Raw genomic sequence first — 24,472 nt, 5'->3', positions numbered from 1 at the left:
AGGGTAAATAGGTAGGCACTTCCTTTAAAGATGGTTGAACACGGCCTTAACCAATCACATCTCTTTCTTTTCTGAACAAGCGATATTCATGATTACGACATCACCGCAAATCCAGACGGGGACGTGCAAACAGGAACCACTACATAACAGAACTTATCATGGTAAACTGCATGCCTAGGAGTTCAGTTATATCACTGCATTCCTTATTATGTACACAGGGATTGCCCACGCGTCACACCTTGCACCCCAGGGATCATCTCTTCCCCGGGGAAAATGCTTACAAAACAATGCTGAGGTCAAGCTGCCCGGCGGCCCACCTACAGCAGCCCCGGGGATTGCCGCCTCCCTGGTGCACAACGCAGTGCACCACTGCAGCCCTGGGGACCACCACCTCCCTGGGGCAATTTGTTTACATTAAGAGGGATCCTATGGCCCCCCTGCAGCCCAGAGGACCACCACCTTCCCAGGGCTATTTTGTGTAGTGGGAGAGAGCCACACTTGCCCCCTCTTAGAGCCATCTGTGGCTCTGGGGACTGCCATCCCCCAGGGCTGGCTCCTGCTATGTCCTAGGGTGCCCACCCCGGGACATAGCTGTTTGCTGTGGCTTGGCAGGAGCTTTAACTGCTCCTGCTAATCTACAGCAAACACTCTGGTTTCAGCAAGTGAGAATAGTGAAAATGCTCTCACTTGTTGAAAGCAGAGCATCTGTCTATTTCCATGCCTGCTTTCAAGTGAGCAGGGAAAACAATATTTTTCATTTATTTTCATTTATTTATAAAGTTTTATACAGCGGGAATTGACCCAATAGGGTATCAGAGCGCTTTACATTTAGGATGATTGCGTTACAAGTTACATCAGATACAAAAGCATAGTAACGAACAGTACACATAAAACAATGTTAAATAATTCGAAGGAGAGAGGGGAGGAAGGAGTAATAGCTGGGAGACGAGGAGGAACAATGCCCAATGTCCAGCTGGATAGGTGACGGTCAAGGGGGAAAACCAGGCCAAACTCCTCATTAGCTGTCAAGCAGCTCCACTGAACATCAGCCATGTTGCTCAGGTCTCAGCGTTCAGGAAAAGCCAATTTTTCGTTTATTTGCTATCCGAAGGTTATATAGCGCTATCTAGACCCGGAGGTATCAGAGCGCATAACCAGGGGAACATTGCATTATAAGGTACATCAAAAATGATTATGAAACGCTGGCTAGACCCGTAGGTATCAGAGCGCTATAGCAGAGGAAGAGTTTGTTACAAATTATATCAGTTACAATAGCGTAGTAGGTACAATAAACAAACGACGGGGGGAAGGAGTAATAGCGGGGAGACGAGCAGGAACAATGCCCAATGTCCGGCTGGGTAGGTGACGGTCAAGGGGGAAAACCAGGGCCAGACTCCTCATTAGCTGTCACACACTTGAAACTGCATGTTCAGCAGCTCCCTATGTGTGAAAGCACTGCCAACTCCTGCAGGATGCGGGGAGCTGGCAGGGACCACGAGAGCCTTGAGGCTCCCCCCTTGGGTCCCAATGCAGACCAGGTGTCTTGGGGGCATCCAGGAATCTATGGCCGGCCCCCAGGGGATGGGGTGACTAGGGCCCAAATACACCCGGGAGGGAGCCACATGGCCCTCATTGCAGAAACGTCAAGCCCCAGTGGATGGGGTTCCTGGGGTTGAAACTGGCTGTGGCAGGTCCACCGCCCAGCCCCTCTCTCCCTTATAAAAAAAAAAGAATAAAAAGGTCAAGCCCAGGTAGATGGGCTCCCTGGGGCCAAATTCGGCTGGTGGAGGGGGACCGTGCAAACCCATCCCTATAATACAGCACAGCAGGTGCCCGAGTTGAAGCCCCACTTCTGTATAGTACTAATCATCCTAATTTCATAAGCATGGCCAAGGCAAAGCAGGTATGTTTTCTCTGCATTTCTATTGTGGAACTTTATTTGTTATCCTTGATGAAGGTGTTTCCGTCCTTGCTTTTCTCGAAAGCAAAATCTCATATAGTGCCTAAGATGAGGGGTTCTTTCTTTTCATCTGCTGCTGGGACCAAACATTGTGTTCTATAGTTTACAAACTAGAAGTATGTTAACTTGCCTACAAGCCCCGCTCGTTTCGGCCTGCCCCATATACATTAGTGGTATGCAACATCTTCCTGCCCTTTTCCAAACATAACATCTTGTTAAAAGAATCCACCAACGCATTTACTACCCATTTTGGAGATGCGTTCCTAAAGCCTAGGAATACAATTGCATCTCCCCCAAACAAAGAAACAGTTAATTCTGCAAAGTACAAATCATTCAACTGTGTTTTCTTTGCAGATCCACTTTCTAAAGATATCTGGTGAAGTTGTCTGAGGGACAATCACACTGACAAAGTTACAGACACACAAGTTCAATAGAGACATTTTCTCTGCGTACTTTGTACAGTTGTAGTGTAGGACATGCACTATACATTTACCTAAAGAGGTAGCACTTATTGATTAGCCAGTAGAAATTACTCCAGTTGGGTAGAGGAGTCGCACAAAACGCTGGTCTCTTCATAGATAAATACGCATGGCAGGATTCATCTGCAACAATGCTCCTTTAACAGAAATTAAACCTCAACGGGAAGCGCTTAAAGATATAAACAAAGCAGGTGCCAGAGTTGAAGCTCCACTTCTGAAGCTTTTTTCCCAGATATTACAATATCAAAAGGGTGGTAAAATATCACAACTAAACAGTGCATTGTAAAGGCATGCGTTGTCAAAGCAGGTGTTGTAACAACTGATGTTATGCAAAACTAGGCCTTGGCGGAGTTCTGCCGTGCTACACGAAGTTCCACAAGTGGCGGAGTGCATTTGGTCATGCTGCTCGCATTGATTTTCAGTGTTGCGTACTTATCCTGCACTGTAAAATCAATGGGAGAGGACGCTGCTTCTTTTCTTGTCGCTCGGGTAGATTTTCTACCTGAGCAGCAGCTTCTCAACATGAAAGGAAGGGTTCTCAATACGAGCTGTCATGACCTTCAGTGACTGCCCCCCTTGGGAAATCTGACCGCCTGCATTGAGAAGTCTTGCCAGGAGGTGGATTTTCCTTTCTCATGCCCGAGAACTTAACACTGCAGAGCGTGAGTGAAGAAGAAACTCGGCTCCGCGGAGCGGAGTTTTTCAGAACTGCATGGAGAGCGGAGTGCAAAAAACTCGGCAAACTGCGAATGGATCTGAGTTTACCACCCAGGCATACACAAGACCAAAGCTATATAGGCCCCTTATGACATTTTTTTTTTTATTTCAAAAGTTTTTTATTGAATTAAATTTCACATATACAATGTATACAGTTGTCTTTCTTGGGCTGCTCTTACAATGTGTGCTTGGCCTAGTGGTGCCAAAGAGAGAGAGAAAAGAGAAAAAGGAAAAGAGAAGAGGGGGGGTGTCACTGCTTCAAATACGCATCTAGGGCCTCCCACATATCCTCTTTGACAGTGTGGTTCGCCGCCTTGTGTTTGGCGGTAATGTTGTCTGCCCCTCGAAGGAAAGTTACCCAGTTGAACCAGCATTTGAAGGTGGCTTTGCCGGTGGTCTTCCAGTTCCCCAGAATGGTTTTTACTGCGGCCGTCAGGAGCACGTTAACTAAGTCACGTACTTCTTTGGATTGAAGCTGTGTCTCTAGGAAGCCGTGTCTATCCCTGCTAGACCTCGTTGTGTCTGGCATCCCGTGATTGTGTCTATTAGGTTGTATACTTTGTTCCAGAATACTTTAACTTTGGGGCCCCTTATGACATTTGATGGAAATGAATACACAGCATTTGGTACAGTAAAAAGACCCTCCTTGAACACTTGCAACTTGATAGACAATGAAATGTCACTTATCAGTAATTAGAAATATTAAAACAGCACTCTTACAATTAGAATGAAAAGACACATAAAAGGGCAAACAATAGACAGCAACAAAGGTACTTTTCTCTGAACTTCTGATACACAATTATTCTCCTTATTTATTTGGCCATAGATGCCTCTTGCGTTGTGAGGACTAGCCTCAGATGCATTTAAAAAGACTTGTCGGGACATTTTGCTAATTAGAAAATAATGCCTAATTTAGATGTGGTTTAGATACTATGACTAGGTCTCAGGCAGCTTGCATTGACATCTATTCTTATTTGCAGAAAGAAATTTGCACTTATATACAACATATATAATAAAAGACAGAAAGGATTACCTATCTGAGTACTATAGGCACAAGAATATAATTCATCAGTGAAGAGGCCACAGGCCCTCACAGCAGGCTGTTGGTTCTGTGTGATGATAGATGTTGACAGCTAGCTCATTGAATGGCTAAGAAATGTAATTTGCTTAACATACCCCTTGAAGGTTATTTAACGCTCAGAAAGATGAGAGGCAGCATCTGGATTTCAGTATGGTGCAATCTTTGAGCAACAACATTGTGAAAGTATGGAATAAGCAAATATAGTCTTCCCAACTCCTGTAGGGTGGTAACCTACTTAGCAAGGTCCACAGTACCAGCACAAGTCCTAAGATACTCTATAGATGCAACTACCATCCCAACACCTCCCCAACCAAGTATCAAAAAGGTAGCAGAAGGTGGGATATTGAAACTTCACAGCAGATCAGATTTTCCTTTTTGTTTATTACAAAAAATACAAATGTATGGCCTTCTATGAGGTAAAAAGAGAGTTGCCTAAAGCTTCTCATCAGCTGGCTTGGACCTATGACCACAAAAGGGATAATATCTATGAAGGAGACTTGGAAGGGAGGCGACGAACATGTAGACACCTCACTTGGCAGCCCATTTCCCTCCTTTGTACAGAAAAAATGGCATAAGGGGAGCACCAGTAACTTTTACACAACCATCCATTGGTATGATAGTTCTAGATGAGCTGCAAGTTCAGTGTGTCATAGTAACTACTCAAATTACATGCCAGGGCATCAAGGCAATCTGCTTGCATAGGAGGGGGGCGTGTGAAAAGAGTGTGTCAAACAGGACTTTAGATATTTATGCACTCATGGAAAGGGGGAGGGGCCAAGATATTTTATTACATATAAAGAGCTAATATGATTGACTCAGTACATGGCATGACTCACTCTATATTGGAAGGAGTGCGACGAAGAAAAGATAATGCGATAATGTTTATTATCATATATTTAACATTTCAATGCAGCTGTTTTCTTACTGAGGTTCAACCGATAAACCTAATTTAAATAAATAGGTTGGCTCCTCGGTAGATGTGGTTTGATAGCCTCTTCCTAATACAGCAGATAAAATGGATCTGCCTTGTTTATAGGAAAGTGCAGGGGGCGTGTAATTCATTGCATGCTCAGTTATCCATGCATGGCTTTACATTTTGCCTCTAGGTAAACAGAACACCTGGTGCTAAGCGGTGAAAATTCAATTACGGCATAGCTGTCAAACTAGAGTACAAACTGATGCTCTCCAAAAATCACAGAATATCTGAAAATCCTTTACTGTCTGCGGTAACGGAGAGATATGTGTGGGCTTTGCACTTTTCAGTCTTCTGTTGACATATACATCTGAAAATATACCTTAGGTGTGACTAATTTCATTACGAAACAGGTGTAAGGTAGCTACCAACTCAGTGGGGGTGGAAAGGAACAGGAAAGCGTAATCATAAAAAAGAAACATAACCCGTGTAGGCGAAATGTAAAAATAAAATTGAAGGAGTTTAGTGAGTAATAACTTTTATTAGTACTGCAATGACGTAGTAGACCAAGAAACCAGATAATCTGCGAAGATAGTTTTCTATTCTTTTTTTGTTAAAGACTACAGGATAATATTAATGCTTCGGAATTTTGTGGCAGATTAGCAAATATGTTTTTTATGTGTGTCTACATATTCATGTTTACGCTTTGTTATTTGCAGTGCTATTTCTGAAGCGTAATATCTGCCTGTATCTCTCGTGCTTGACGTCCCCTTACTCTTGACCAATAACCAACGCGCCTATTGACTTTTCTCGAGGTCTGTGACACTGCCACACTTGTGGGCGCATCTCTGGGACTGGAAAGAGACTTGTGTGAACTGTGTTCATTATCACATAGTATCCACTGATAAAGTTGAAAATACTCCTACATCCGCTGCTGGAAGTGTGCAAGAGGCGTGGCTGCGTGCAACACGGGACATCGTGCTAGGAATAAGGTAGGCAGAAAAAAATAATAGGTGATCTAAAAATGGAAAACCTGTCCAGGCTCCAGGGCTGTGCGTTGTGCCAAAATTCCTAAAGCCCCAGAGTTCTTTCATAGAATAGCTTGTGATCTTCTACACACTCTACCAGGGGGATTCCTCCGAAAGCCCAAATTAATAATTTATTCATGGGCTCAAGTCACTTAGCCTGCATTGATTTACTTATGCTGCATTTCCTTTCATTCATAAGCCTTTAAACTCCGGATCCCTCGGATATCTGGCTACTGCGGCATTGATATGAAGCAGGCGCGCCTTCGTGAACAAGGAGGACACGCTGCTTACAACTCAATTAGGTCTGAGCGCCTCCTGACCTAAAACAGGCGAGTGCCAGTCTGGTGGGAAGCTGCAGCCTTGTGACAGGCGACCCCCGTCATGTCCTGTCAGCGGGAAATCCCATGTGTTCTGCCTTGCCTGTGTACGGCCCGTGCCTGCGCCAAGGGTCGAGTGCATGCCCTACGGATGCCCACAGCTGTTCGCAGCCGCACCCACGCAGCTCTGCTCGTGCTGCCCCGCGTGAATGGGGGCCGCTCCGGTGGGTGTTGACAGTCCCTCTTGTCATCCCCTCAAGCCACCCAAGGCTTCTGTCAGCTCCTGTGCGGTGCGCAGCTCGCGTTGGCACAGCCCGGGAGGGTGGGAGCCCTCCTCCTCCTCCTCGTCAGCCCCTTCACACTTTTCTCTCCCTCAGTCGGGAGGCACTTCCGCGCGGTCCATCTCCCCGGATCCTGCTCTTCTCGCCTGTCAGCACTTTTCCATTAATGCCTGTTCCTGCTCCAGTGAGCCAGCGCTGCGCGACTTCACGTGGGGGGGATGAAGGCTGCAGGAGACCGGCAGCATAAAGGAGACCTCCAGGCAGCTTTCCATTTGTAAAGTGAGCAGTAATTGCGCAAAGACAGCCTACACAGTTGGAATCGATAGAGTCTGCCTTCTTGCTGCTGAGGGCACTCTGGACCAGCAGTGGGTCACCGAAGTAACTACAGTGCACTGCTGACTGCGGAGTTGTGAGGAAGTGCGCGCGTGCCTGCAACAGTGGGGGCCGCGCCGGCTGTTACCAAGGACACAATACTTTTCAAGTCCTCCGAGCTTTCCTCCGGCGCCGCTTCCTCTTCCATTCTCCGGAGCATCTTTCCAGGAAGGGCGATGAATGAGCCTGTGTGATTCCTCCATCCAAGTCTGTCCGAGGAGCTGCACTCTTTCCGCACAGCCGCGCGTTTCTTTTGGGGAGACCCGGGAGCCCGCTCGGGGAGAGGCAACATGCCAGGCGTCCCCAGCCCTCGCCGCGCCCTGTGGGGCGTCCTCGCCCTTCTCTGGATTGTCCTCAACACCACCCTGGTGGACGTGGTCGGATCGGAGCAGCAGATACCCTTATCTGTGTAGGTGGCAAGTGTTTGAGTTGGTAGGGGCATTGCAGCCCGCTTGCATTGGCATCAGAAACTTGTGTGGCATGAGTCAAGTTTTTCCTCACTCGCACGCCCATACATTTACATCCAGTCATAATCTACAATAAAACATATTCTTTATTATGGAATTTAATTAATCTTATCGTAAACATTCATTGGCTGGTTATTTTTTCCTCTAATGGCCATACACATATTGTAATTCGTAATAGTTAAATTCCTATCCTATTCGCATCTCTGCAGTTTAAAAGTGAATATATGTAACTGGCATGAGTTTTGCCCCTAGCCTCGTGTGTGTTCGCTTGCCTTTTATCGCATGGCTACTCTAGGTTTGGCCTGGGCCAGGGACACGTGGGCTAGGTGAGTTTGTTTATGGTCCATGTCCCATTTGCCAGACGGCGTGCACTGCACATGGCGTAGTGTATGGGGTATCAAGAGTGCGCAAAAAGTGGACGCTGTGTTGCGTAAAATGCGCCCGTGTTATTCACAGGGCCATGGTGTGCGGTACTAACTTTAGACCCACCGGCTTGGACCGACGAGTCCCGCGAGTTGCCTGCTGATGACTTGTTCTGCTGCTAGTTTAAGACGGAACTGTTACATATATGATCTCATTGCTGCTTCAGTTTGTACAAGCAGGCGACGACAACATAATAGTGTTTACAAGTGCCATTTTTCCCTGTCTTTCTCCCCCTAGGGTGAAGCTCTGGGCGTCTGCCTTTGGAGGGGAGATCAAATCCATCGCCGCCAAGTACTCTGGCTCCCAGCTCCTGCAGAAGGTAAGCTCGTGGGCTGCGCCGACCGCCGCCTTCATCCCTGAAAGATGGAGGGAGAGTGTGTGTTTCCCAAACAGACAAGCAAACGGCGCAGCAGCCCCCAGCAGCGGTCCTCGCTCTGAAAACTCCGAGCCACCCTCTCTCGCTGCTCAATGAGCTGAATTTGTTTTATGTCGGTGACATCTGAAAAAAAATAAGGGGGAGGGCCATGCCCGGGGTCGAGGCTCCTACTGGCATTGTCCTGGCAGGAACCTGACAGCAGCCCAGCCTCGTGCAAGGTTTCTAAGGTGGAGACAAGCATGCTGTTTCAGAGAAGAAACAGCTGCTTCTCTGCAGAAAAAAAATGCCAACTTCCCCAGAGCGGGATGCGCGCGCCTTCAGCCCGTGCATCGCGCGTGCAGTGCACCGTCTGTGGGAGGCTGTACTATTGTTTGTCAGCTCTGCAGTTTCCACACTGCCATTATTACCCAATCATCGCTGCCCAGTGCTGGGATGTATTACATCATTACAGATAAGGGGAATGAGTGCGGTTATCTCTCTGCTCAGCTGCACAGCCGGGTAATAACCTTGTGAAGCAATGCACAAACTTGAGGGATGGGGCTCAGACTAAATATTGCAGAGAGGTAATGAGGACCGAGAATTGATTCCCGGACATTTTATCGGCAGCTTGTATCTTTTCTTGTTTAAATACAACTCCTTATATTAAAGTTCCGCTCCTATGTCATTTATTTTGCAATGTTTATGGGGAGAGATTGCAGTTTGGGTTTTCTCATACAGTGAATTTGAAACAAGGCTCAAACAACATTTCTGGATGTAAGGCCTATTTTTATATGTGTTTCAAATGGCGCGAGGAGAACATTTAATGCGACCCGAGTTTGCTTCTGGAAACACTGAAGTGATACCATTGGAATGTTTCCGGCATGCGAGAACCTTTCCCTCAGGTGCGAAGAAGACTCCCTGAGAGTCGACAAGGTATAGATGGCGCTTCTAGGCACTCGAGCTTAGCGAAGCCTTAAAGCTTCTAAGAACTAAAACACAGATCTGTCCTTACCTTTTGGTTCCTTTTACCTGTTAGAGCCCTGAGAAATCAGAAAAAATCAAACGCCACCAAAAATCCTTTAATAAGCCGAAAAATAAACAGAGAATATGAATAAACATTATATCCATGTAAGGTAAAAAACAAAAATTCACAATTTGCTTCAAAATGAAAGTCTAAAAATTATGGCCACTTCACAGATATCTGTGCCGAATCTGTTTTTCTTGAGGTTGAGAATGTTTTTAAAAAGGAGCCCACGTGATACCTAACACGATAACTTTGCAAACTGTATTTTAGTTGAAACACTTTACTAAACTTTCTACTCGTTTTTCAGCGGTTCAACATGTGTAGCTGTATAACCCACTCGTTAGCAGGAGCAAGGCCTTGAGTACAGTCAGCAAAGCGCTACATATGCGTTTAAACCTTTGACGTGGCCTGTCGGTAAAGACATGCCAAGAGTTAACGTTTCCCGCAAGGTGCAGTAATATTCTATTAATTATACATGTTAATAGTCTAGTTATGAAAGAACTGATAGCTCAGGGCACGCATGTATAATATATGCAAACATCAGCTGTCCCCTGCACAGACCTCAGTGATTGTAAAATGACTCTAAAACGAGGGAGCCTTATATTTTTAATGGTTTTAGCCTGAAAAGAAAACAAGTTAAGCTGTAACGTGGTACTTGAACAACATTGCCATTGCAGCAAACATTCGGCCCAAGATGATTTAGCTGAAGTATTTATTTTTAAAATATTTTGTATCCTCTGACTTGAGTCAATCACTATATTACAGCAAGTAAAGAAACAGTGGCAGTATATGTGCAATTCCTCCTTACATCTCCCCCAAATAAGATGCTCCCAGGTCGGACCGGCCTATAGGTCAATCAGGCAGCGCCAGAGGGGCTGGTCTGATAACTCAGTGTGTCAGTCATTTTTTTGAGGCTTGTGGGCCTGTTTTATGGTCTGATAGGACGCGGTTTGCTGTTGATTCCCGGATGTTGTCACAAACATTTTCTGTAGCAGACAAAAATGCATATAGTCTGCAATACCTTGCAAAACACATATACAACGTGTCTTTTCAAGTTCAAAACAGCCCGAATTGTTAATGTGGCTTATTTATTTTAGCTATCTGATTTGCTAATGGTGGTCACTTTTATTTTGGTGCCCTGGCCTGTTTTCTGTCCAAGTCCGAACTTGGATGATACATGTTTTGAATTAATTAAGGAAACGATTTAAATTGCATGTTTGTTAAGGCTGAACTTTTATTTAGAGTCATATTTTTAGATGTCTGGGCATTTTAGTAAAATACATGATGCCTATACTCTAGTACATAGAAGACAGATTTTTGGCTGCTTTTTTACTTTGACAGAAATGCTCTTTTGTTCTGAACCACCATGCCCACACAAGCAAAGCAGCACTTTATCAGAAATGCCCCCATGTAAAAAAATAAGTGCAATACCATTTAGTACACATTCTCCATGTTTGTACTGTTTTTAATCTTAAAGTTAAATGTGCCTAGACATATGTCGATTTCCTTCTATTTTGTATTTTTTCTGTTAATTTTCTTGCTTTACTAACATATAGCTTTTGGCTTTTTGTTCCTCTTCATGTCAAAGGCCCCACTACCCAGTTGAACAGTCCCCTCTTACAGACATGGAACCATTGTTTGACACTACAATATTCCAGCGAATAAAATACAATACCCTGTACTTGTGCATGTACTGAGAGACTTGCACCAATTTGCAGAATAAAGAAGAATGCTATTATGAACTGGGGCAGAAGCATTCTTCCCTCGAGTCTACAAAATGGCTGTTTTTATGACACGTTCCTTAGTCTAGTACACATACCTAAACAAAAGTACAATATTGCTCTTATGCGAGATTTTCTCAATATAACAGGGAAACAGAATACGGTTCATTGGATTCCTACTTTAATAAGAGTACTTTCACTTTGTTACTCTGTGAGGGAAGCAGCTAGCTTCTCTCCTGACCCACATAACTCTCCGATTTTCCATTTTACTCAATGTCAGAAAGACAGTCTTTGCCGACCCTCCACAAATGAACTGTGAATTCTAATTGTCTTACAGTCAAATTTTGGCTTTGTCACTTCCTCATCCTTCTTGTCTTGTTCACTGGGGAGGAGAAGGAACAATACTTTGATAAATTAGTCATCGACAGTCATCTTCTGGCTAATCTTTACCTGTTCAATCCACACAATTCTAAGCTTTTTATTTTAGGCAATGCTGATGAGACATACTCGTATATTTTATCTATTTTTGAAAGGGACTTTTTTGTTGTTAAATACCTAAATAGTGTTGAATGACACTGTATGAGATTTTTTAAAGTTTTTTTGCCGAAAACGATCACCATAGTATTGTTATGCTCTAGGTTTCATTTGCATTGCATTGCGTTGTCAGGCACACTGTTGTAGCTGTTTGTGTCTCTGTGAGTCTAAATAATCGTACTCAGCAGTCACAGAAGAATTGGACACGCATTATTGGCCAAATGATTTTTAAATGCATTGAGACAGGACCGCAGCGGGCCACAGACCATGGCTCAAGAGCTCTGTTCCAATTGCCTGATCTTTACCAATTGACTTACACTGCCCTATGCATTAATTGAGTGCTGAAAATGTGACGTTTGTGCTTAATGTAATCTTGTGTATGAAAGACCACACCAGACGTGTACTATACTGCTTTAATTGAGCTTGAGTCAAACAAATCACTCATTCTCACTTAAAACAGTTCTTATACGCAAGCTCAACCAGCAGCAGGGCTACCATGCCTACTGACAGTCTAGACACAGAGCTGGAATTTAAGAGGTTACAGACTACTGGGGGCAGATTTACAAGCCCCTTGCGTAATTTTTGTGCCGCTGTTCCGTCAGGATTAATGTATGAAGGGTGGGCATTCCCACGCAGGAAAACCTTGCAAAATGGACACAGTGAAATCTACAAGATTTCACTGCGCCACTTCTAGGACGCCACTGCGTCAAAACCTTGTACCTGCTTGATGCAGGCGAAGGAGTGATGCAGGAAAATGAGGATAGGCCACCCCATGCATCTCTAGATTTGTTTTGTGCTTGCGAGACAACTCCAGCAATGCGTGACTTTTGCGCCAACAGATACGTCAGAATTTCTGACGCATCTGTCAATCCTTGCGCCAATGTGCACAGAATTATAAATACGGCGTATCCGTACTGGCGCAAGGGTTTCTCAGGGTGGCGCAGGGAAAGTGTTGCATTTCTACAGATGCATCACTTTCTTGTAAATCAGCCCCTACTGAATTTTGCTGAACTTGTTTACTATCACATTTTATCGACAGAAGGTACATTAGTGACAGAAAAGGTTTGGAATTATTATGGTTGTTGGAAGTATACTATATAAACTCCCTGAATTTACTCGGGACATTGCTTTGATTGTGGAACTGCTTGCCTGGTCCCTAGACTCTAGTTAAAGTCCAATCTCCATCATTACTTCAGATGCAAGCCTAAACACAAACTCCCAGTGGTATACTTGGAAACATATCTGCATATTAAGATGCATAATTTTTTAAATATACATGTAACAACCACGTGTGCGATTGTAAAATGCAAAGCAACAAATCAGTGAGCTCAAAATAGATAGTCCTTCTTCAAACTCGATGATGCATTTAAGTGAGAAACCACATTGACTATGAATTGTTAGTCTGAACTGCAGATACGTTGATAAGTTGCATCACCACATTGCACACAGTGTAATAGAAAATTACCTTATAGTCTATATGGTGTTTTATATTTGGGTACAATACTTTGATTTGAGCAATACCAGTGTTTGTTTTAAAAAGGTAATATTTTCTTTATGACTTGAAGAGCTTCATTTAATGTACTTATAAACTCTCTCTCCCTCTCTCACACTCTCTCTCTTTCTCTCTCTCTCACCCTCTCTCTCTATCTCTTTAGATACAATGGCCTCTCAAATAGTGTATTCTTTTGAGGAACATGTCTTATTGAAGCAACGTTTGTACCAAAAAGGGAGCTTTTACAAATATGAGCTCATCAAAAAGTACAAGAATTAATTGTGCATCGCAAAATCATGAGTTTGCCTTCTAAAACTGAGTTAATCTTTAGCTCTTTGAATGTTCACATTTTCAGAACCATTTTTCTCTCCCTCGATTTGAAACTCTGCAGGTAGTAATTGTTGATAAAGTGCAGGACCTTCATAATAATGTTCATTGCAGACTGTTCTACTTATCCATGGTAAGGTCATAGGTCAATTAAACAGATTAAACCATGAAACCTTTTCAGAAGCCAGCCCTATTATCATCCTAAATCCAGTGGCGTAGCAAGGGTACCGAGGGCAATGGTATAAGAAAGGGAAATTAGCCCGTTGTCCACAGGATGAATAGCAGAAGGCCACCAGAACTTGGTGTTATTTTCAGTGTGACAATGACGCCGCGTCACTGCACCTGCTACACTCCTGCCGAAAACTCATAATAAATGACATCAATTACATTATTAGTGCATAGCATGATAATTGAAATATAGTTTACAGTATAATTGAATTCTAACTGAGCCACAAAAAGACAAAGGTTCTACATCATTTCTAAGAACCAAAACTGTAATCCAATAGTCATGCATTTTGTTACATTTTGTATAATCCAGATTCAAGACATTAAATGTTGCATAAATCACCCTACATGCAAACGGACTGATTGTTGTTAGTGTGCCTTAAAGTGAAGAAATGATGTAAACTTGCAATAGTAAGAACGCATTTTCATGGAACACCAGGCCAGCCCCTACTTAATGCACCCCAAATGCTCTAGCCCCCTCTCCCCCGATTGAAATACCTCTCTATACAGGTAAATACGCAATTTTTAAGCAATTGTTTTTCTTTACCTTGCACTTGCATTTGCCATTTATTACTTGGCCCTCTACAAAAAAAAGTTACCTTTGCAAGAAGTATTCTCAAAGAAGTGCTAAACTGCGAAACAAGAACACTAATGAAATTGGCAACTGGAAGATTTATGTGTGCGATACATTTTTGAATGTTGCTCAAAGAAATGACAGTAACCACATGCATGCAAACCATCACCCAAAAATAAATATCTCCCTAGCTCGAGGCCATAATATTGCCTTGAGGGCAACATTACATACCAATGAATAGCAGAGTTATTTTCTAAAACAATCCTTACATGAGATATTTGGATTATTGTCTACAAGGCTTTTCAGTTAGCAAAATGAGTGAGAATGATATTGTTGCTGTGTAATTGTGTTTCATAAATACTTGTGAAAATAGTGTGTTTTGCATGAGGTTAAAATATTGTAGGAAATACATTTGATCCATCTATAGGCTGTGTGGAACCTTACCAGTCCTTGGCATTTCATACTCCATTGATCATTGAACTCACATATATTGTTCAGTACCAGATGTCAATTGTGGCTACTAAACTGCTTCAAGATGTTGTAAGACTGTGTCATGTCTTCGTTCATCGAGTAAAATCTAGTTAAACAAGTTTAAGTAAGATTATCAGGTTAATTTCATTGTGGAAGCATGAATTCATGCATTAACAATAGTGGAGAGTTTATTAATGGTACAAGCTCTGGGAAAACATCCAATGCTTTGCAAATTGAATACAGCAAACAACAATTGATAAAACATCTCAAGTTTACAATTCCTTGTGTGTCATATAGATCCAGTATGGAAAATGGCCCAGTCCAACGTGTGAATTAAAATATGTTTTCTTCATCTTGTTAGGAAATTATGCTACAGCCATAGGTTTGAGCCACTTTCTTTATGTAACTCTCCTGCTGGATATATGATGAAGGAAAAAGACAAAACAAAATTCACAGTTTCCTCAGCACTTGACTTTTAACAACGTTTCACAGTTAATCGCAATGGTTGCATGCTTTCTGAGAGCCAAGTTTGTTAAAATTATGCTTCAAATAATGTTCCAGCAAATCAAAGCTAGAAAATGCATTAAAAAAGCGTAATAAGATCATGCCAGTGGTGATTTCAGTGGTTGCTTTCATGAAATAGAATTTATAAGGATTCGGTAGGGGTGCAGTTTCCAAAATGCCATTATTGCTCTTCTGCCAGTAAACCGATGTGGACTTGAAAGGCACTGAATAAAGGCTCTTCTATTCATTTAACAATGTAGCCCTGATTTTAATAGCAACATTTCCATTGCTTTTTATTATGAACTCTTTCTTGGAACATACCGTTTTCTTTCTATCCAAGGTTCATACATTGCACCCCTGTGCCTTGTTTTAACATAATATAATTTATAAGTGGAGTTGCACATTTTAGTTCCTAGAGCAATAGAAATAAATACATATGTTTTAAGAACTGCCTCCAGTAGACTTATTGTTTAATTAGTATTAGATGACACAGTCTGTAAATGAACATAGAATGTCCTAGTAAAGAAATATTTTAAAGTATTGGCTATAACATCTTTAAAGAGTAGTGAGTATTAGAGTAAACTATTTTGTCCATAAAAAGACCATGCCTCCCACAAATATACGTAATCCAGTCCACAGTAACTCATGCATATGCTTTGTACTGCTAACCCCCAAATCTAGTGGCTTATTGCTGAGAGAATAAAAATAAAAATCATACCTAGCAGTCAGCGTTCCACATATGTGAATGGCGTATACATTAATGACAAAATTGAATTGAAATGCATTGGAATGAGACCTCAGTGCACCATAGATCATGGCTCGTGAGCACTGTACCAAGTTCATTAAAATTTGCCTTACCATGTCCAACAATTTCTTAGAGTGATGAGAACTTGATGTTGATCTGTGATGGTTTTGAAGGGATCTTCAGTCTGAAGGAACTCCTGAAGCATTCCAGACTGCTTTAAATGAGCCAAAGCCAATAAACACATGCATTCTCACTTGAAACAGTTCCTCTAAGAAGACTCAAACAGCAGCAAGGCTGCTACGCCCACCGACAGTATGAACATTGAACAGGGATTTACAAGGCTACTTATTAACTACTGTGCCGGTTTATATTTCTATAGACCGAAATTGCATTAGTGGCTGTAAACATGCATGGTATTTGGGTTATTGGAAGTATGGTACATGAACTCCCTGAATTAATTTGGGACTTTAAGAATACTCAAAGGCTGGCTTCCGGGATCGTAGTTCACAGTGAATAACTTTACGCAGTAATTATTTCAGGAATAATCTTTAAAAAACTCAACCTCTTAGTGGTACACTTGGAAATGTAACTGCATACAGTGTTATATCTTTTTGAATCATATCCAAAATATAAACGTTTGGGATAGTTATATATAAAGCGTAAGAAAAAAGTAGGCTTAGAACGGGACATAGGTACCTTTGCATATTATTGATATCCTCATTTGAGAAATCATTTCTGACTGAGTCGTCATTAGGTTGTGCTAATATGTTCCTAAGTCACTCCGCCACAGCATCACAAGCACATTGTTACCAAGCAGCATTGGGATTTTGCTAGTATAGCATATTATATAGGTTAAGTGTTTTGTATTTAACAGCACAATTTATCTTTAAAATGTCTTTGTGCTCTTTACAACTTAGGATGTTGTTCAAAACAATATACCTCAAAAATCACACACACGCACATGTACATGCACACATGCACACACACACATGCACACACACATACACACACTCTCTGTAGTTATAATGTCTTGTAGATTACTACATTCAAATGGTTAAATAGTCACTCAGATATCAGGGCTATGTTATGCTTGGATATTATGACAAACTAGGTGGGGTGTAAGACCATGAGTGTGGAATCCTATAAAACACACATATTCTCCTTGAATGCTCAGCTTTTTACAAATCTTTGACATGACATTTGGCTTTACACATTTAGAAGGCCACTGTAAATTACATGGCATTGATGACATTCTTCATTGAAACATATGCTTGACATTTCTAATAAGGTCATGGATCAATTTAAGAGCCTAATAAACAAATCCTTTTCAGGACATAAAATAATCCTCAACGGAAAGTTCTTGAGAATTTGGGCCAACTACATTATTCATGCTTAACATGATAACTGTAATACTGTTTACACAGGTATTGTAATCTGCCTTGTGAATAGACCAGCCCTAGTGCAGAAATCTATAACAAGATACAGATGCAAATCAACATTGACACATTTGGCCCACCCTGAAAAACGTTTATTGGAAATCTACCAAGACTCGGATTGATTTCCAGATTAGTATCATTACTACCACATGCCTCCGTAATGCAGCCACATACACAAAAAAAGAGACATTCCTGGTATTTCATGGTAGAATATTTTCCATAATGTAAGGTGCATCACCGCTCTGCTTACAAACACTTTGCTGCAGGTTTTCCTACTATAGATAGGGAAGGACACAGAATATACACTAGACAAAGTGATGTAATTATATGAGAGTATGGAAATTCCCTGATTTAAGCTTTTTGTGAACAACAACTAGGATAAGTGTATAAAAGAGCCCGTTATGTGTTTGTGGCCTCATTCGATTAACACGTATAGGAAAGAAATGCACTATTTTTGGAGGCGGTATGTTTTCCTTAACATGCCCTTGCATTTGGCTTTCTTTCTATGGTCATCCACACAACAAAAGTGTTTTATACATGCAGAAGGGGCTAACCCTGGTAATTCAACTACTGTCTACTGAAAACTCTAGGTTTGTCCAGGACTCTAGAGGTCTTCAAGAAGAAGGGGATTGAAAATCACCAAACCCAACAATCAAATTGGTTCTAGGCAGATTTATTAATCAATTGATTTTCAAAACTTGGCAAAAAAACAGAAAGGAGACTAGCTAATCACGGATGCAGAAACACCTTGTACGATATCAGAATGATGTAGTATTTGAATGAAGGCTTAAAGAGCACCAAATTAATGTATATTTGAAGGAGAGACCTTCGGTAGCGAGTTTAAGATGTTGGGTCATGGATTACTAGTCAAGGATTTAGGAGGAAAAAGACATGTTTTTATAGCGTTCGTGAAATTAATTTTTTTCTAATTAACGTATTTACATGGAACTACATAAATTTCCACCAAAAAATATAGTTCTAAAGTTGTACCTCATGCAGTTCAATGCGAGCATTCCAGTGGAGGCAGAAGGACTCACCTAGACAGCCAATAGCTTTAGGTGAGAGATACATACTCCACTGAGCCGGTCGAAGAAAGTCAAAGATTCAAAGGCACACATTCAAAGCCCTGTCTTTATGCAGTCTATGCAATCCCCACACAATAGGCCGGGTTGACAGCTGCTCTGCCAAAACCCAGGCCTAAAAATGAGTGTGTTGTGACCTTATATGCATAGCCAATACTGGCTTATATTAGTGAAACACAAGAAACGTTGACTTTCCAGTCAAGAAAGGGAGTCGTGAGCTATGCAGTCACTAACTGAGGAGAGTCAAGTATGCCTGTTCTTGTTACTGCTTGTGACATTAATTCTCACGCTATTGCTTGGCCTAGACAGTAATCCTCAGACTGCTGTCTCATTGCCTTCATTTGCCTGTAGCTCAGCGTGGATGTGAAGGGCGGGAGCTTGAGAAGATGATACACAGCCTTTGTGCTGACTCAGCGGTTTTGCTATCACTTTATTGAGCTCTACGCTCATTGTGTGAATATGTTAGAGGACTTACTGTCCTTCAGGTATAGGCTGACGGCTTGAACTCTTTGGCTCTGCATGACCATTTTTAATCAACACATTGCAGATAGCACGAAAACAAAAGTCAATAATTCCCACGTCTCTATTAAGTTAAAGATAAAAGACAAGATAGAATTACAGGAGGGTGAGGAGGGCACATCCTGCTCCACTCAGTGACTGAGAATGAGTTTTCACTTAAATGGACAGTAGAGGTACAGGTTTCAAATTTGTGCTAAATGAATTATAAACTGCTCCATGGAATTCTGCCTTTCCTCATGAAAAGAAATCAGTAAACACCTGTACATCATGCATTTTTCCGCAGTCTATTTTGCTACGAGGATATGTGTTTTCTAGGAGTTGGGTGAAATTTGTGTAATTTATTTTTGCATAGTTATGAGAAATTGTGTGAAGTGCGAAACTGCCATTTAAGGACTGCAATATAGTGCAAAAGGCAACAGTGTATCCATTTTGGATGCGTGGTAGCATTTCACATCGCGAACAACAGCCAGCCACGTTCTGTGCTTGTGGGTTGTTTCCATGTTTCTACGCTAAAATTCTATAGTGAATTCTGCGTAATTACGCCAAGAGGTAAAATGGCAGAATGTCAGTAATTTTCCGTAATGCCAAATTCCAGGAATTACTTGAGATTGTGCTGGTATAACAGAAATTTGACTCTTGCCTGGTGTTTTCACATGCTGTAATTCATTTTGTTGAACGTGCAGTGCACCATAAGAACCAAAATTTGTCATATTTTGAGTAAAAGCAGGAATAAACAAATACACAATTTCTGCCGCATTTGTAAGGGCTTTCTTAAAACCTCTATTTCCTGGGGTATAATTATCAAAAATTCTGCTGGTGTAGTGGCACTGTAGTTCTGGAGTGCGGAGTATCTACTGCTCCCCAATTATAGCTGATTTCACTAAAAAACAGGGGATGAGGGACCATTTCCCTTACTTTCATTAACACCCCTGGAACCCTCGCTCTGCCACTACTATTCCCTCATAACTGACCTTACTCTTAAGGTGCCTCTGACACATTCTAGGTTACATATGGCACTAAGAGAGGCACATATCTTCTCCATATGCTCCACTGGAACGATTTTTCACTAGACAAGACTTTCAGTGGCAAAACTGCTATGGAACATTGATAGTCACTGCTGGGAGAACCTAAAAACAGCATTAGTATACTCTATCGATTAGGTTTCAAGCAGCTGGTTAGATGATGGCTTTGCATCCTTACTCTGGGCCTCTTAGCAGGAGGGGAAACAGGGTGTAAAAGGGCCATTTTACACAACTGTATTGCTGTTTCGCACACATGGCATGACTGGCATTTAAAACAAGCCAGTTGTCAGGAAAGAGGAGATTGAAATGTAAGCTTATCATACTTTATTTTCAGTGTCTACAGCTTTTTGGTTTATATATATATTATTTGTGGTTGGTGTGGCACTCTGGTTTGAGAACATGCATCGTCACTAATCGATGGTGTGAATTGATCTGTCTGAGTGCCAGTGTTTTCTTCCTCACATAGGTGTGGGAAGCTGTTCTAAAAAAAAACCACTGAAATTCACCAGTTATAGTTAACTGAAGTTACTATAACTTGCACAATTGCCATGCACAGGGGTGTCATTAATGATGTCCTTTCAGATTTCATCAATGATGTTATCAATAAAATCATATACTATGTCATGAGTGATGTACTTTGTAAGGTCATAAGTAGTGCATGCCTAGTGCACAGGTACTTAATTGAACTAAAGTTATCTATTTTCAGTGTTTTTTTGTAGCTTAAAATAGTATTTTACCTGACATTTTCACTTAATATAACACCACTTTAACCTTTGTGTTTTTTCAAAGAAGTTTAAAAAAGAAAAGTATTACCATTTCTGTGAATTTCTATTTAATTTTAATGTGATGTATGATTTTATTACCATACCTAACTATCCCAACCACCCCCAGGTCACAGCCTTTGGCCATACACGGCCTAGGGTTGTGTGCAGGGTCAGGCATGCAATTTTCGATGGGAAATTGCATGAGAAAAAGCGTGTTTTGGGATCCCCTCTTTTTATTGGCACCTGGTTGATGGATCCCACTGAAATGTTCCAGGAAGAAGCTGAGGTGGATGAACCTTTTTTGTTTGAAGGTTTTGTGAAAATTCATCAAATGGCACCTGCTGGACATGGCCCTTTCTGCCGAGTCATCCCCAAACCTTTTGCCTTCACTCCTCCAATTTTTGCTGAATTCATTTTTGATGGCCTAAGGACTCTGTGCATTTTACAGCTGCTAACCAGTGCAAAAGTGCGTGTGCAATCTCACCTTAAAACATGGTAGAATTGGCTTCTATACAATTGGCATATTTAATTTGCTTCTAAATTACCTAGTAAAGTGGTTTTATCTGTGCACAGGGCCTGTAAATTAAATGCTAGCAGTGGGCCTTCAGCACTGATTGTGCCACTCACTTAACTAGCCTTTTAAACATATCTCAGGCCTGCCATTGCAGTTTGTGTGTGTGCAGTATTAAGCTGTCATTTCAACCTGGCAAAATAAAACTTTTGCCATGCTCACACCTTCCTATTTAATACACATAAATCACTCCTATGGTAGACGCTGGACATCCCAGAGGGAGGGCAGGATGCAGTGAATTAAAAAAGTTGAACATGTACTTTTACGTTTCACAAGTCCTGGTAGTGAAAAATCCTTACATTTGTTTTTTACTACTGCAAGGCCTACCTATCCCATAAGATAGCATTGGAGTTACCTTATTATATTCAATAATCTGTAACTTTCAATTGGGACCAGTTAGTCTGGTCGAGTTTGGTTTCTAAAGAAGTGTAATTAAAAAGCCCTCTTTAATGATAAAGTTGGATTTTTAATCACAGTTCTGTACATGCACTTTTAGAAAGTTAGCATTTTTTTTCCTGATCATTTGGGACCTGCAGCCTGATACTGGGTCTCATCACTAGGTGTAGCTGGCAGTTGGTCTCTTGTATTGCTCCTAGAATGCAAGACAAAGGGAAGAAAGGGGTTGGCAGGATGGCCAGCTCTGATTTAACCAGGGGGAGAAGCTGTCACCTACCACAATTGCAAATCGCAAGGGTATTGTCTGAGCGCTCTCACAAACGGCTTGACCCTAGGCTATTGTGACTCTAAATAAACTGGGGCTAGTACAGGGAGGAAGGGGATGCCTGACACATCAGCCGGTTTGAAACCTCTGGAAACTTCTACCACTTAAAAGGAAGAATAAAGTATAAATATTGGACCCCAGACACCAACTCCTCAGTACACTTCTGGACCTATGGATACTCTGCCAGGAAGAAGGACTGCCGTACGGCTGAACAGACTACCACTCTGCTGGACTGCTGCTCTGAAGTACTATTGCCTTACTGTGCTGTTCTGCCGCCCTCATGTCTCAATGAGAAGGACTGGACCTGCATCTATTTGACCCAGGATGCCAAAGTGACTCCAGGGGCTAGTTCGCTGGCATCCTGACTAGAGACTTAGGGGCAGAAGTCTACAACAAGCTTGCCATCTGTGAGTCCTACCCTGCCAACCCATTCCTCGACCCTTGGAATTGGGCGTGAAGGTGATCTGCCAGCCAATTTGTGGATCAAGCAGAACCTATGCATCTCCTCTGCTCTGCAATTCTGATCAGAATCAAAGCTTCGCCTCTGTGCAAGGGTTCTACCAGCAGAAGGACTCCCCATGGACCTCACAGCCCGCATCTGAACTGTCACTGTGTGAAGCTTCACTGATGCAGGCCCGTGTCATCACAAATCTCTTGTTGATGGCAGCCTCGACGATGACTCAGATTCTTGCATTGCAGCCTCATAGCTCTTTTCGAACCAACACTTGGCCTCAGCTGTGCAGTGCATCTTTGAGGCTGGACTTTGGATCAGAGGCCCTCATCAATGGGATCGTAAATGATGACTCAGTACTTCACAAAAAAGCTCCGTAGCTCCTCAGAACCAACCCATCTCCTTGGCTGCATGATGCATACTTGATGCAGGACCTCGCAACTCTCCTCAACCAGGATTTAAGGTACTTTTGTTCAGCAGGCCTACCTGGCAGGGCTGGACTGGCCATAGAGAGCATCAGGCATTTCACCAGGAGGCTAGAGGGGTTGCAGCTGTGGGGGCTGGTTTTGTTACTGGTGGCTGGTTGTGTTACTGGGGGCCAGTTTTGCAGCAGAGCGGCAATGTAGGCACCCAGTAACAAAAGCAGCAGTGATTCACACCTGCAGCCCTCCAGGGGATGGTGTTTTGTCAACATTTCCAGGGCTGCTTTGGGTTTCCAGTCTGGCCCTGCTACCTGGGTCCTTGTAGTCGTCCCAAGCTCAATCAAGGTCAGACTGAACTTGTGACTTTGTCCTGGTCCGGAGAGACCAGATATCCACAGTTGGCAGTTTGAGCTGTTTGGCGCTATTTTCACTGAAACCTTTAAAATTACATATCTCTGGGTCTAATTGATGGATTTTGTCATTTTGGTCTTGCTTTTTTAATTAAAATGTACTCTATTATTCTAATATGGCATGGGATCCTTTTTGAGGTGTGTTTTCACATTACTGTTTGAAGTCTTGCAAAAGTACTTTACACAGTGCATCTAAGTTAAGCCTGACTGGCCTGTGCCAAGCTACCAGAGGGTTGAGTACAGGTTAATTTAGGGTTTGCTAGTGACTTCACCCTGAAGGGATTGTGGTCCCTGCCTGAGTAGGATTTCACCTACCTGAACCAGTAACCCAATTCCTCACACTGCCAAAGTTATAAGCAAAACAAAAAATCTATTTCCTTTGTAAACTCAGTCCAAACGATAACACTATATTATATGTATCCAAGAACTACCCTTTCAGTCATAGAGTGCCACACAAAGTATGCAAAAAAGAAGCAGAGAACTCTGGGTAGTTCCCAAGTTCATGTGAAGAGCAGCTCCTGTATAGAGCACCCTACAACACCAGCACCACTCTGAATGTGCTCACCTCAAATGTCTGCTTTTCTATCAAAAAGTTTAAGCATAGGAGTAGCACAGTGCCATCCACACTGAGATAGAAGTCTTTCATAATTTCTACAGTAAAGTCTTTAAACATAGGGTTAGGACAGTGGTATGCATGCCGAGCTGTAAAATGACAAACGTTTTTTACCACCCCAGGCACAGAATTACTGCTTTCGATTGGTAAAATACCATCCAAGCCAACCTGAAATGAATAAAAGCAACCCCTGACACGTGTTTTGCTGTCATTGTAGCTATTCAGAGAAGTTTAGCTATGTCCGGACACAAGTGAGCTCCCAGTATAAGTCAAAGCAATACCCTTTCAGGCATAGGGGACACCCCCGCCATGGGGGTACCTTTGCGCTTTATAAGCTTCTTAAATAATAAATAAATAAATAATAAATTATGCAAAAAAGAAGCAGAGAACTCTGGGTAGTTCCCAAGTTTAGGTGGAGAACAGCTCCTGTTTAGGTTGCTTACGCCAAGAT

The 24,472-nt window shown here is 42.2% G+C and overlaps 1 protein-coding gene across 1 annotated transcript in view; it reads left to right on the top strand.

Moving 5' to 3' along the window:
• The first annotated feature begins 7,438 nt into the window (after positions 1–7,438).
• The window catches only part of CACNA2D3 (calcium voltage-gated channel auxiliary subunit alpha2delta 3), a 2,522,256-nt gene continuing 2,505,222 nt past the window's right edge, over positions 7,439–24,472 (top strand). Inside the window, exons 1-2 of the mRNA XM_078662383.1 lie at positions 7,439–7,557; positions 8,276–8,357. Of these exons, the coding sequence (XP_078518509.1) occupies positions 7,439–7,557; positions 8,276–8,357 (201 nt within the window). The remainder of the gene's footprint in view (positions 7,558–8,275; positions 8,358–24,472) is intronic.

The sequence above is a fragment of the Lissotriton helveticus genome, chromosome 9, assembly GCF_964261635.1.
Source record: "Lissotriton helveticus chromosome 9, aLisHel1.1, whole genome shotgun sequence".
Taxonomy (NCBI): Eukaryota; Metazoa; Chordata; class Amphibia; order Caudata; family Salamandridae; genus Lissotriton; species Lissotriton helveticus.
This window is presented reverse-complemented; position numbering and strand designations above follow the sequence as displayed.